The 13,982-nt window shown below is 31.2% G+C and overlaps 1 protein-coding gene across 1 annotated transcript; it reads right to left on the reverse strand.

Annotated features, from left to right (window-relative positions):
• Positions 1-931: 931 nt before the first annotated feature.
• Positions 932-4,760, reverse strand: LOC102604801 (UPF0483 protein GA18864-like). Its single transcript, XM_006360342.2, has 4 exons — positions 4,433-4,760; positions 2,387-2,485; positions 1,747-1,933; positions 932-963 (listed from the first exon to the last, which is right to left on the reverse strand). Exons 1-4 carry the CDS (start codon positions 4,652-4,654, stop codon positions 932-934), a joined length of 540 nt encoding a protein of 179 aa, XP_006360404.1. The 5' UTR covers positions 4,655-4,760.
• Between the last annotated feature and the right edge of the window lie 9,222 nt (positions 4,761-13,982).

Here is a 13,982-nt window from a genome sequence, read left to right on the forward strand (position 1 = left end):
GATCCGCTCATGTTCTTAGTATGGCGATTGGCAGAAAGATATTTTTATTGACACTCTGTATATGCGCTTCACCTTAATTATTAATTCGCTTAATTATACATGTACTAGGTACGATCCGTGTTTTGATGGTGCGAGTAAATATTTTCCGATTGAAGTTGTGTCATGGTGGAATAGGAGTGAACTATAACGATTGTTTTTTTTTGTTAAAAAGGAAGAACAAAAAGGGGGTAACGAATAAGAAAATAAGGGCTTTAAAAGTACATATGTGAGTGGATATGGCAAATTCAAAATTTAAATTTATGAATTCTGACATTTATAACCGGTTAATAATTTAAACAAAATAGTTGTATAATTCACTATACATATACAAAGAAGGGAAAATTGTATATAATAACAAACTATTAATTCAAATTAAATGCTATAAATATACTTTGATTTAGTTGTACCCTATAGCAAACTATTGCTATTTTGCTATGAGGTACAATTAAATCAAACTATATTTATAGCATTTAATTTGAATTAATAGTTTGTTATTATATACAATTTTCCCTTCTTTGTATATGTATAGTGAATTATACAACTATTTTTTTTGTATATGTATAGCGAATTATACATATATATGTTTGTTATGGAGCGCAATTATGCAAACTTTGTTATAGCATACAAATATGAATTTTGTGTTTACTAAATGTGAAAGTTGCTCTAATTTAAATTGGGGTGGTAATGCTCATATAGTCTACTGGGCCTATACGAGCCCACTCAAATCCCATATAAGCCCAAATATTACTAGCATTGAAGCCATAAGCCCATGGCTTCACAGGCAATGAATTGGTAAACTATGCACACTTGTTTGTAAAGTTCCAAAGAAGTGAATTGGTAAAACTACCCGTTTATTTATAATTTCTTAATATGTGCGTAAAAAGGAAAGTGATCAACTAATATGGGACGGAGGATCCTTTTCAGCTGTACAACACATAAAAATAAAAATAAATTAATTACTTAAATGATCATCATAATTATGTTTTTTGATACGATAAAGTTGTTTTCAATTTATTATTTTATAATAATAAAATCGTCCATAAGTATGAGATGGCATGTGAGACTCAAAATAAAATTTCTCCTACGCACCAACTTGAGGAGTATTAAAATTCGTAAAATATTAAATTAAGTTTTTTATCTTAGGAGAATCAAAGTAAATATAAATATATTTTTGTAGTCCTAAAATTAGAAATTCAGCTTTTATGTATATGGAACGGGTAAAAAGGCAAATCGCTCCTAGTCTATTATTAGATTTTCAACTCTATACTTGTACTTTACAGAGGGGTCGATCCTATTATTCTCTGTACTACTCTAAAATGGAACAAATTATCCCTTTAGTGTTGAGTTGACATAGAGAGTGCATTTCATTCTCTTTGAGAGAATAAGAAGCAAAAGATATGTAATAAGTATTTTTATTATATTTCTGTTATAATTACAATTTTATATTGTCCAAGAGAGTACTAGGATTCCCATGAAATATAAATATGTAATTGGGAATTCGATAATAGATTAAAAAAAACATTTAACTATCTTCTCATCTCAAACTACCATTGAGGAATACTGAAGCAAAGATCACTGGAGTGGATTCTAATACTTTGTTGAGATGTTAGCACAATTTGAAACACAATGTGATGAATAAAATTCTTTTTTAAACAAACTAATTAAAAATATTAAGATGTATTTTTTTTAATGGCCCAAGAAAAGTACCTATGAAGTGTAAAGATGTACACTCAATTGGATATGCAAATGCATTAGAAGCAAGCTTGGGACATCCCAATGAGATTCCTCCAAATTTGGACCCTGCTATTAACATCACAAATTTAATTTTTGGGACTTTGGTTAGAGCCACTCTATCCCTTTGCATTCCAGGCATTGATGCAGCTACAACTGCTCCCTAAACAAATATCAAAATCACATAAAGAAATATATAATAAAATTTCTTATTAACTTATATATAATTATATAACACCGAGAGAAGTATTGAAAACAGTACGAATTATTGGTTTCATCCTCAAACTACACAATCTTAAAAATACTTCTTTACTTAACCAACTGAACTTAAATGCTACATGAGTGAAATACGCCCTTATTTCTCGTCAACTTTAGGGGTGTTTTCAACACTTTTCTCGACTTTTTATTACGAGTCACATGCTCCTACAAAAGTTTGAGATCACTTGCTATGTCATATTACAGATCGGGGGTGTATCTAAGTTTATTTAGTCAAGTAAAAGGTGTTTTTAATTAATCAAGGCTGTCAATAGTTCGAGAATGAAACCAATAATTTACGTCAAGTTCATGGTGTTTTCAATACTTTGAATGCAATAAGGAAATTAATAATAATACTTACCTGACTGAGACCTAAAACACCATCAAATGGTCCATACTTCACCATGTTAGCTTCAACATATTGAATACATTCTTCAAAATTGTAAATTTCCTTGTAGTCCTACAATATAATGTTATGACACTTGATGAAAACATATATTATTCATTTATCATAAAATATGTATCTATTCATACAAAATGTATATTGAATTTTTTTTTACTTGCTATAACTATGGTATGTAGATAATTCTAACCAGAAGTTTGGCTAACCAAGCAATTGATGAGCTATAAATATATAGCATCCAAAAATATTCAAACTTCCTTCTTAAGATTTCTAATTTGAAATCGTTCTTTAAGTCCTCTCGTAATATTTGCGATTTCAGAATCTAGAGGGCTTGAATTGAAGTGCAGTCGAACTGCTTTATTCAACTTGGCAAAGACAAAGCACACGTAGGAATGCCGACCACTACATAAGCCACTAGTGGCTGAGAGAAAGCGAGCAGCACCTTGTATAGGTTGGGCGGAGCATTATTTTTTATGTTCCTGCTCGTGCCCGGATAGAGAATGGGCACGACTCCCCCTCTCCCCGTTCTACCGTCTGTCATCTGAAATATATATTTAATTTGATTTATAATACTTATTATATATTTCTCTGCGAAAGCAGATTTAAGATTTTAATTTATTAATTTAAATACGTAGTTGACGATCTCAATCAAATTTATTTGGTAAATACTTAAAGTATTTGTTCTTATTTAGTAGACTTTTTGGACACATATCTCACTACTAATATATGTAAGTGGTAATAAGCACACAACTATGCGTCGAACATGTATCCTTCAGCTGTGCGCTACACCAAAAATTCAGCTACTTGACCTGTTGGTTGGAGCTTAACATCATATGTCAAAGGTTCTCCGGTTCAAACCTTAGCATACATTTCGCAAAAAATATTTAGAATTTGAATATACATTTCTAAAAATTTAGTTAAATTATTTAATTTGATTAATTTTTAAATTTAAGCTATGTAAAAAGTGAAAGCACAATATTATCAACCTAAATTTAGTTAAAAATTTGATTAATTCTTGAAATTTCACATGTGCCACGTATAAATTGGGACATGGAAAATAACATATAATATTTTAAAATTATGTACTTAAAATATATAAAAAATTGACTAACTCTCAAAATATCATACGTGCCACATATATTATTTAAAAAGTACGTTCAAAATATTATAAAAATAATTAACAACAAAATCATAAAATCAAAACAAATAAAATAAAATAATATATATTGAACCCGAAATTGTCCAGACTTTTGTATCTGGTACATAGCCTAAGCCAAAATTTATATTATTTTTAAAAGGGAAAATTGTATGAAATAGCAAACTATTAATTCAAATTAAATATAATGCTATAGCCATAATTTATTTTATTTGTAATTTGCAGTAAACATCCCATTTTTTTGCCATCTGGTTCGATATACAATTAGTCATTTTCGGTATACAATTACCCATCCGGTATACAAATGTATAAAATTTGTTTGTGTTTGTATAAAGTGAGAGAAAAGTGTATATACAAATACAAATCTTATTATACAAATTACAATGTATAAATAAAGTTATACAAAACTGAACAATTTGTATAAAATTGAATTGTGATGTATCTAGCGAATTATACAAATCAAAAGCTCCATAGCAAACATAAAATTTGCTATGGAGCGCAATTATGCAAACTATAATTATAACATACAAATATGATTTTTATGTTTGCTATATGTGAAAGTTGCTCTTTTTAAAAATAGGCTACGCTTAAGCAATTTTGCTAGTTGTTACTCATCAGGCATAAATTGTGAACATAATTAATTTTGCTTATAAGATAGAAGTTTAACATATTTCAAGATAACGAACCTACTCAATTGATCATAAAAGAAAGAAAAAACTAGAACTTGTGTTTTTGTTGCTTATCAGACACAAGTTCTAGCTTTTATTTATAAGGCAAATATTTCAAGATAAAACCTGCTTAATTGACCATCCAAAAGAAAATGGAAAATAGCAATAAAGGAGAAGAACCTCAGTAGCTTGGAACCATTCATAGTAGGGTGGATAAAAAATGTCATGAGCATCCACTTTATCTTGAAGTAAAAAAGGTGCATCCAAGAACACCAAATCTAGCTTATCAAGTAAATATTGTGGCCAACCAAGTTCCAATTCTTTCTTCAATATATTAGCACTAGTTGCATGGCCATGGAGGCACATAACTCTTGGCTTCTTCTCATATTGGTAATTTTCCATATATTAAATTAAAGAAGAAAACAAGACAAGAGATATAGCTCTCTTTTGTCTTAAGTTGTAACTATATATACTTGAGGGAAGTTGTTGCACATAGGAATTCTATAAATAATATAAAATTTGAATTGACAATTAGAAGATTAAGTTTATAATTTGAATTGAAAGATAAGTACACTAACAACATCAAATCCAAAATTTATAAAAAGGAAAAAAAGGACTAATATATCTCTTAATTTTGCGATTTAGAATTGAAATATCCCTCATTAAAAAATTTGTTCACATATACACTCATGTCGTTACATAAATGGTACAAATAAACTCTTTTTGGCTTACGGGAAAAAATATTTTTTTCTTTTTTTTTTGAAATTTTATTAAAGTAAAATTTATGTAAGGGTAAATTTGATCATTCGCGTAAAGTACAAGAGTATATTTGATCATTCTTTCTCACACGACTAATTTTTTTTGTCGATCCTAGTTAACAGTAACCTACGACTAATTTTTTTGTCGATCCTAGTTAACAATAACCTACAACAAATTTTTTTGTCGACTCTAGTAACAGTAGCCTACAACTAATTTTTTTGGTCAACCCTAGTTAACAGTAACCTATGACTATTATTTTGTCGACCCTAGATAAAAGTAACCTACGACTAATTTTTTTTATCGATCCTAGTTAACAGTAACTTACGACTAATTTTTTTGTCGACCCTAGATAACAGTAACCTACGACTAATTTTTTTTGTCGACCCTAGTTAACAGTAACCTAAGTGAATCACACACTAATGTTAGTGTTGTGTCTTTATGTTATGCCGATTTGATAATTACGTATCTTACTACTAAATCAAGGTTTCCTACCATATATTGAGTAAGATACACCTATATGTTGTATGATGAAAAAATAAAATAAAATACTAGAAAAGATGAACGAAGATGTTATAACTTACCCAACATAAATCTTTTGGTTGCATTTACATTTAGAATTTAAAAAATAATAGAAATTAACTTTATTTAAAAGAAAAAAGGTTTGTATGGTCTTTTTAAATATTTGTGGCCATTTTTGAGCCACAAAATTGTGGTCATTTAGTAGCTCTATAAATTAAATTTGAAGGGGACTTTGAGATAATTTGTGTTGTCCTGCTACCATGCATTGCTTTCCCACTTGCATGCTTTTATGAGTGAGTTTAAGGAAGTTAGGTGTTGATCATAATTGCTTTCTGATCGGAATTATACTATTAATTATTAGAGTACAAGAAATTAAAACTTTTAAACTTGGTACGAATTGTCGGGGGTAAAATGTAGTTGAGCATTTTAATAATTAATTCAGATGACTCCATTTGATATGTTCCATTTCCATGTGACATGCCAATTTACTCAATTAGTTAGTGACTATTATTTCTCCCATTACTCTTGTAACCTATTAGGGTCGTTTGGTAGCTGGATAAGGTCAAAGTTAATATGTATAACTTGGTTATTTATGTCTTAATATCATAATTTATGAATAAGTTATGTGGATACTACCTTCGTTCACTTTTAATTGTCATAGTTTCCTTTTTTAGAGTCAAATTATAAAAACTTTGACTAACATTTTATAATATATTTTACATTTCTCTGCAAAATTTCTTCATCAATCCTAATTCTTAAATCTACTAATTAGTTGTTACTTTTTAATTATTTTTTTTAAAAAAATAACTCTTTCCATAAGAATTCATATCAAACAAAAACATAAAATCTCCATTTTTCAATACCACTACATACTCTTCTCTCAAATGTGGACTCCAACTAACATGGAATACAATTTCACACTTAAACAAGTTTTCATATGTACTACCCACATAATCTCTGTACAAAATACAAATCAAGACCCAAAATTAATATAACCAGATGAACAAATATCATTAATTTCACTATATGGTTCACTAATAACCTCCAAATTCTAAATTTCAGCTTGTGATTATGACAAGAAAAAATGCTCCATTCTTAAATTTCGTAATCATAAATTGGGTATCTTCAAAAGGAAGCATAAAAAACTCAATTTTTAATTTTTCACAATTGAAGAAATTTTGTTTAATTGAATTGGGTTTGCTATTTTCACCAACATTAGGAAGAGGAAAAAATTGAATTGCATTAGAATTGTGAATTGAATCAGAAATCTATGGAGTAAATTGTGCAATAATAATGGAAGAAGCTATTGAAAAAATAACGGGAATATCAATATTTTATTTACATGTGGTATTGATGTGGCGTTGACGTGGCTTGCGCGTGTATTACACCACAAAAGACATAACTGATTATAGCATTTTAGGTTGAAGTTAATTATTGTTTTATTATAAAAATATATTTAGACTGGTTTTAAGAGTCGCCACTTAATTTTTAAAGAAAAATCAAGAAAACTATTTTTTCAATCGATTAAACAGGAATCAATTTGAAAATATAAAGGGGGGGTTCGGGGGTTCTTATTAATATTCTAGGAAGGTTTTTAAGGCACCTAGAATATCCTCTAATGCGGTTATCCGACAATTAATTTACTCGGCTAAAATGATTTAACTTTAACTTATATTGCAAAATTGAGTTGCTTTGTAATTAGAACTATTTTTAAGGGGAAAGGGGGAAATATTATCTAAGTGGACTATCTTACAAAATTGTTTGTTTAAGTCTTGTCAAGAGATGACCGGTTTAGTTACATTGTTAAAACGAAATGAGCGTCTTTCGGGGATTTGAATTGTTGGTCTTAAGATTAATGACAGATATTAACAAGTAAATAAACATGATAAAACAAAGAGGGAAAAGATTTGGGCCAAATCTGGTTTTCCTGTCCGTCTGGGCCAGTATTTGGGCCCATTTTTGTTTTGGGTCTTTGGCCCTTTTGAGTTATCTGCATCTGTCCTAGACTAACATAAAAGGAGTATATTTTTTATCTTTGGGCCTTACGCCCAATTCTTTCACCTGTCCTAGGAACTAACAAGTATATAGCAAATAAGTGGGCTTAGGCCAAAAAAATAACAAAATACACTTTTTGTATAAAGAGTGGGCCTTTGGCCCAATCTTTTCAATTCTCCTCCGCTTTCACATCCTTCCATCTTCGAGACCTGTTTGTCGACTTTTATAGCTGGCTGACTCGATAAAGATGGTTTGAGCCTTTATGACTCTTTCGAAAATGCAAAAATATGGGAGTTCATGATAAACTCAGGCAGATTTCACATGCAACAAAAAATAAAGAAGGTAAGGATTAATAAACAATAAAAAAAAAATACTTAAAACAAATCATAGCCGATATTTAATAAAAATATAGCAAATAACCATATCGAATTGAAATGACATAGATCTAGATAAAAGATACCCAACTCCCAAGGCAATGAAGACCTATCATACTAAAGATAAAGTGGTAATTGTTTATATTACTATTTGAACATCTAGAATCCGTAGCAAACAAATACTAACCAACTTATTTCATGAGTAGATATGCCAATAAAGGGTAATAACCACTGAAGACGAATCCTCAAATTTAGTCACATTAAAATTTTTTTCAAACAACAAATTAACATGATGACTGGCAACAATACATATGAACAACGAATATATATATATAAAAGAAGAAGAAAAAAAATCTATCATGCTCCTAGATAGCATAAAGGACACATGAACTGTATTTAAAAATCACCCTTAAAATAATAATAAAGTTAATGGACTCCCTTTTTTATTCCAAAAATGAAAGGAACTCAAATAAATCATGAAAATTTTCTACTCCATGGTAATGTTTCAGAATTAGCCAACTGAACAAAAATAAAATAAAATATTTTGATTTTGTTGTACAACCAAACATTTATAAATAGACTAGTAATTCCAATTGTTTTAAGAGTCAGTAATGGAAAGAAAAGACCACGTCAATTGAAATAATATGAAAATTTTATGAGCAATCAGTTTCTTCCAATATATCATATTTACATTTTATATTATTATACTATATTATAAAGCAGGCAAAACTAATCATTTTCTCAATGCAAGCTCTAGATTGTTTGCAATCAAAATAGTGGACCCTTTAATAATATAAAATAACGTAAAGTAGCACCTGTCAATTCAAACTTTATTTTGATTTAACACATATATAATATATAATGGTCATGTATTAAAATATTTTTTGTTAAATACTAAAGCAACTATATTTGACTTTTCAAAAGATGAATTCTGCCAATATTCAAAAACTTCATTTAATAGGATGATCATGCTAGCAAGACACAAAATTAGGGCGATAATGGGGGAGACAGGGGATTAAACCGAAATCCGCAAAGAAAATGAAACCTCACATTTTAAAAACAACTCCAATATATACAAACATGATTAAAAGAAACAATTGTTAGCTAAGAAATAAACGAATGAAGTATATATCACTAGAACAAATCCCGAACAAATAAACATGCACATAGATAAACCAGCTAAAGATCAAAATAAGCAGAACTAGAATCCTACACTAAACTAAAGTAGTAGGAACATTCATATACGAAGTAGTAGGAGCATTCATATATGTTTAGGAGAGACTGCCAAAGAGTAGCCATATTTTGAGATATAGACAAGCTTAGCAAGGAAGAGGAAAAAGCATTTTTTCAAGGAACATACAACCTAAATAAGAACAACATAACTGATCAGGGGGATTTAAAAATGCTACTACCATATAATGAAGAGAACAAACAAAATACGAAACAACCATCCAGAAATGTTCAACAAAGTTGTAGTCAGATGAAGAATCAAAGACATTACTTACGACAAGGTGCAGGACATTTTGACATTACAAAAATACAACACGGGTTAAAACCAAGGAAACACGAACATTAATCCGATTAGGTAAGAACACATATTAGATTCTGCCAGAAATCTAACCAGGCTAAGAAACCACCACGACAAAAATCGAATCGACAAACAAAAAAAAGATTAAAAACGCAAGTAAATAAATGGAATGACATAACACAAAGCTAGTATACTCAAAATCACGATTGAATGAATAGTAGACCATTTTAATCACTCTAGCGTATATCCCGCCCACTTATGGAATAAAAATAAGCCATGTCGAAACTAAGGAACGAACTTAGAAAAAGCAGTTCACTGCCTTTCTCACAAAACTCAACATTTTTTATTCCACAATGAACAGAGAAAAGCTAATAGGTAAAGAAAATCATTATACCTCTTTCGGAGCAGTGAACTGGGATCAGGAATTCGAGCGGAACCCCTACCACCACAAAGTCGGTTTATGGACTGCAAACGAGAGACTCGGGCGGCAACTCAAACTCGAAGCGACTTAGGAGAACAACGACAAACAGTCTAGAAGTATGAGGCCCCGAAAATTTACTCTCCTCTCTTCTTCCTGATGTATTTCTATGGATTTTTAACTATTTGCTTAAGCTATTCTATATGCTTCTGTCAAAAATTACCAACTAAAAAAATCTCCCCTTACAATAAGAAATAAGAAACTACTTATAGAAGGAAAATAGGGTTCCAATTTTTGGGGGGGAAACAGATAGATTTCGGATAGGAGGGAGGCCCATTCGAAATTCAAACTCCAAAAGATCTTTCACCATTTAAGGAAGATAACCTTTTCTCCGAAAAATCACTCCATTCCGGAAGAGGAAAGGGTGAATCGACGCCTCAGATCGGCTCCATCGTCCTCGAGGAGCTACGTGGCTCGATCTCAAGCTGCAAGGACGATTCTTCGGCTGGAAAAGCGCTGGAACGTGCTGTCGTTCGCTGCTGTATTTTATTTTTTTTAACGTTGGGGCTGCTACTGCTTTGATGTTGTAGTCTTCTGGACATTTTGGACATAACTGGGCTGGGTCGGGGTTATTTTTCTGGAGTATTGTTGAAGTCTGGTGGGCTACTGGTTGCTAGTGGGTTTGGGTCTTTTGATCTTGCTCTAAAGAATTGGAAATGGGCTAAAACAAATTGTTGTTGGGTCTGGGGATAGAGGGAATCATTGGGGCTGCTGGAAATTTGGAAAAGAATGGCCCAATTTGGTCTTTAAAAGGGGTTGAAAAAAATAAAAATTAATCAAACAATAGCCCAAATAAATTTAAAAGGTAACTAAATCGAATTTAATCGATTAATTTGGTCAAGACTTAAACAAGACAAATTAATATTACTTAATTAACGAGCTTCTTAATCTTAACGAAATAAAATAATTAACTTAATTATAAACTAATTACTTTAACAATATAGACGACTAAATAACCAAATATTTAAATAAAGCTAAAATCCTTTCGAGACAATTTTCGAACATTCGTAAAATATACTAATTAGACACATAATTATATAATAATTAACTTAATTATAAACTAACTAATTAACTCAAAATTGTAAACTATTAGATAACTAAACAAACTAACCAAATATCTAATTAAACAAAATCTTTTTGAGACGATTTTCCAATATTTATAAAATGCACTAATTATATACATAATTATATAAAAGACATATTATTATTTAAAAATTATAACAAGTGACAAACTATTTGAAATAACTCGCAAATTATTCTATTATATTTTTTTTTTCCGAAATTTCTAAAATTAATTACTTTAAATCATTTGAAAATTAAGAAGCTCGAAATTAATTATTATCGGGGAGGGTCAAAATTAGGTGTCAACATTTATCAGTATTAAGTTATCTATCATTGTATTGACATCCTTTATGTTATTTTTTCATGTCAATATTTCAGCATGAACTCTAGTGTTGAGTTAAATTTGAGAATCTTTTCAAAATAAATGTTTTGTTTTTAAATTGATTTATGAGGTGAGTAAAAGATTAGTTTTGAGAAAGAGTTTTCAAATATTAATTGAGTAAGAGTATAAGGGAAATAAGTATTCCCAATGGTATCACTTTTTACATTGAGAAAGGAGAAACTCTTTGTTCTAAATTAGATTAATGAGTTCAGAGATATTTCAGAGTTGTTACCTCTTTTAAGAGGATATTTTGAGTAATTACCTCAAATCAATAAAGAGTATGTTTATACATTTAAGCATGAGTATAAATTTATTAGGAGTATTATTGAGCACTAGTACTAGGATGAGTTCAGACAGCTCAGATTCCTCATAAACCATGCAGCCAACATGGGTTAATTAAGGATCATAATGTTTTGATGACTCTTATTGCTTTCGAGCAGAGCTTTAGTGGATCCACTTAATTGAGATGTATTATAACATAGCAAGGTATTGGAGGTAGCGTGGGCAAGTCGCTTTATCATCATATTGCTTAGAGTAATGGTTGTCGGTTAGAGAATCTCTCAAATAGAGTTAAAAGTGAGTTTTTATCATATCACTTAATATGTTGAGTTCAGAGATGAGTAAGTATTTGTAAAGTTTATATTATTACACTTCTTTCTTTCTAAATTTTACTCTTTCTAAGGTAGGATGTTACATTTAGTTTGCCTTCCATGATGTGTGAGACTGGAGGTGGTTACCCAAGTCTTGACTAAGGATGAATTAAGGTTACTTCAAGAAGTACTCCTTACATGATTGAGATGATCTATTATGTGCATTGATTATGCTTTATGACTGTTGTTGTCTAACATTTATGTTTATGTTTTGTTTATGCAGGGTATCATATTTAGTACATCTTTGTACTAACACATAGACTTGCCTACATTTCTTATCCAAATATAGGGTCTAGTGTTCCCTATTCTCATCCTCGTGGCTAGGATCTACAGTAGAGGCAAGGTTGAAGATTGGGGAGTCCTTAGAGCATCCGAGGATTTGGCCACTACTTTTGTTATGTTCTTTCCTTTTTGTTTTGAACATTGATGTATGGGTTGTGTCTCGAGATTCTATTGTATTAGATGGTTTCTGAGACAAGTGTATTAGACTTCCGCTTTGAAATTAAAATACTTTGATTGTGTTGAAAATGTTTTAAATCTCATTGAATTCAATTATCTTGACTATGAAAGCTAAGTGGCTTGTATGAGGCCTCTCGGGGTCTTGTACGCCATGTTACATCTAGGGGGTTCCCCTGGGTTGTGACAAACTTGGTATCAGAGCACAAGGTTTATAATGGTTCTAGGATGTCTCAAAACTATGTTAAGAAGAGTATTATTCATAAGTGTGAAGTGTGCCAAATTTATGAATGAGAGGCTACAAGATGCTTAGGAACTTCACTTCTTTATTCGCTCTAAGTCGTGCGATAGAGATTAAATCTATAGGATCTCTCTCCTAATCCTTACCCGATGGTCTACATATGACTACTCGAATAGATTTTGCTAGAAGGAATGAGGGAGATAATGCAAGTCAAGAAGCTCCTCCTTAAGCTCCTCAAGCTTTGGTTGACCCTTTGGCCGAGAAAGTGACTAATGCGAAGTTTAGGACTGTTTTTCAAGTATTAGCTCAAGCCGTGATGGCCCAAGCCAATAGAGAGGTTGTGGTCCCCGTGAACCCATATGTGGGTACGGTGGCATCTAGAGTGAGGGACTTCACTAAGATGATTCCTTTGGAATTCTATGGTTCTAAGGTTGAGAAAGATCCTCAAGAGTTTATTGATGAGGTTTACAAGGTGTTGGTTATTATGAGAGTGACACCGGTGGATAAGACGGAATTGGCCACTTATCAACTTAAGGGTGTTGCTCAAATTTGGCTCAACCAATGTAAGGAAGTAAGATCGAAAGATGCGGGTACCCTAATATACAAAAGGTTCAAGTCTGCTTTCCTTGATAGGTTATTTCCTCTTCAGATGAGGAAGGCAAAAGTGCTTGAGTTTATTAACCTCCGACAAGGGAATATGAGTGTGAAATAATATGCTTTGAGATTCACACAGTTGTCGAGGTATGCTCCCTCTATAGTGGCAGACTCTAGGGTAAGGATGATCAAGTTCGTTTTGGGAGTGTCCGAATTGGTTGTGAAAGAAAGTCGTACCATTATGCTTTTCCATGACATGGACATTTCTCTCCTTATGGTTCATGCTCAACAAATTAAGGATGAAAAACTTAAGGAGAAGTCTAGAAAACTAAAAAGGGCAAGAACCGAAGATGGTAACTCTTTGTAACGACCCGAGAGCACCCCTTGGCCATTACATGCGTATTCGACCTCTTGGATGTCTTATACAAGCCTTAGCATTCATTCATCGCATAGATCATAAAAATCACTAAGAATTTAAAACTTTTATTCAATAAAACCATAAGACTTCAAGAGTCATCAACATTTAAAAACACCAATACGTAAGCGGAACTACTAAGTCTCTTTAGCCAATCTTAGACAAGAACTTAAAACATACTAAGGGACACGGCCCTTTACAAATGAAATGAAACTTAAGTGTCTATTACAATGACTAAGAAACTTCTAAACATAGTCCTCGAATCTTGAGGACATAC

The sequence above is a fragment of the Solanum tuberosum genome, unplaced genomic scaffold (genome assembly GCF_000226075.1).
Source record: "Solanum tuberosum cultivar DM 1-3 516 R44 unplaced genomic scaffold, SolTub_3.0 scf00323, whole genome shotgun sequence".
Classification (NCBI taxonomy): Eukaryota; Viridiplantae; Streptophyta; class Magnoliopsida; order Solanales; family Solanaceae; genus Solanum; species Solanum tuberosum.

Excerpts from the sequence above, each read along its gene's own strand:
- LOC102604801 (XM_006360342.2), bottom strand. The coding sequence starts at position 4,654 with ATGGAAAATTACCAATATGAGAAGAAGCCAAGAGTTATGTGCCTCCAT. Across the intron at positions 1,934-2,386 it reads GTGTTTTAGGTCTCAGTCAG|GGAGCAGTTGTAGCTGCATC; the intron begins GTAAGTATTATT and ends ATATTTGTTTAG. Across the intron at positions 964-1,746 it reads TACATCTTTACACTTCATAG|CTGAAAAGGATCCTCCGTCC; the intron begins GTACTTTTCTTG and ends TGTGTTGTACAG.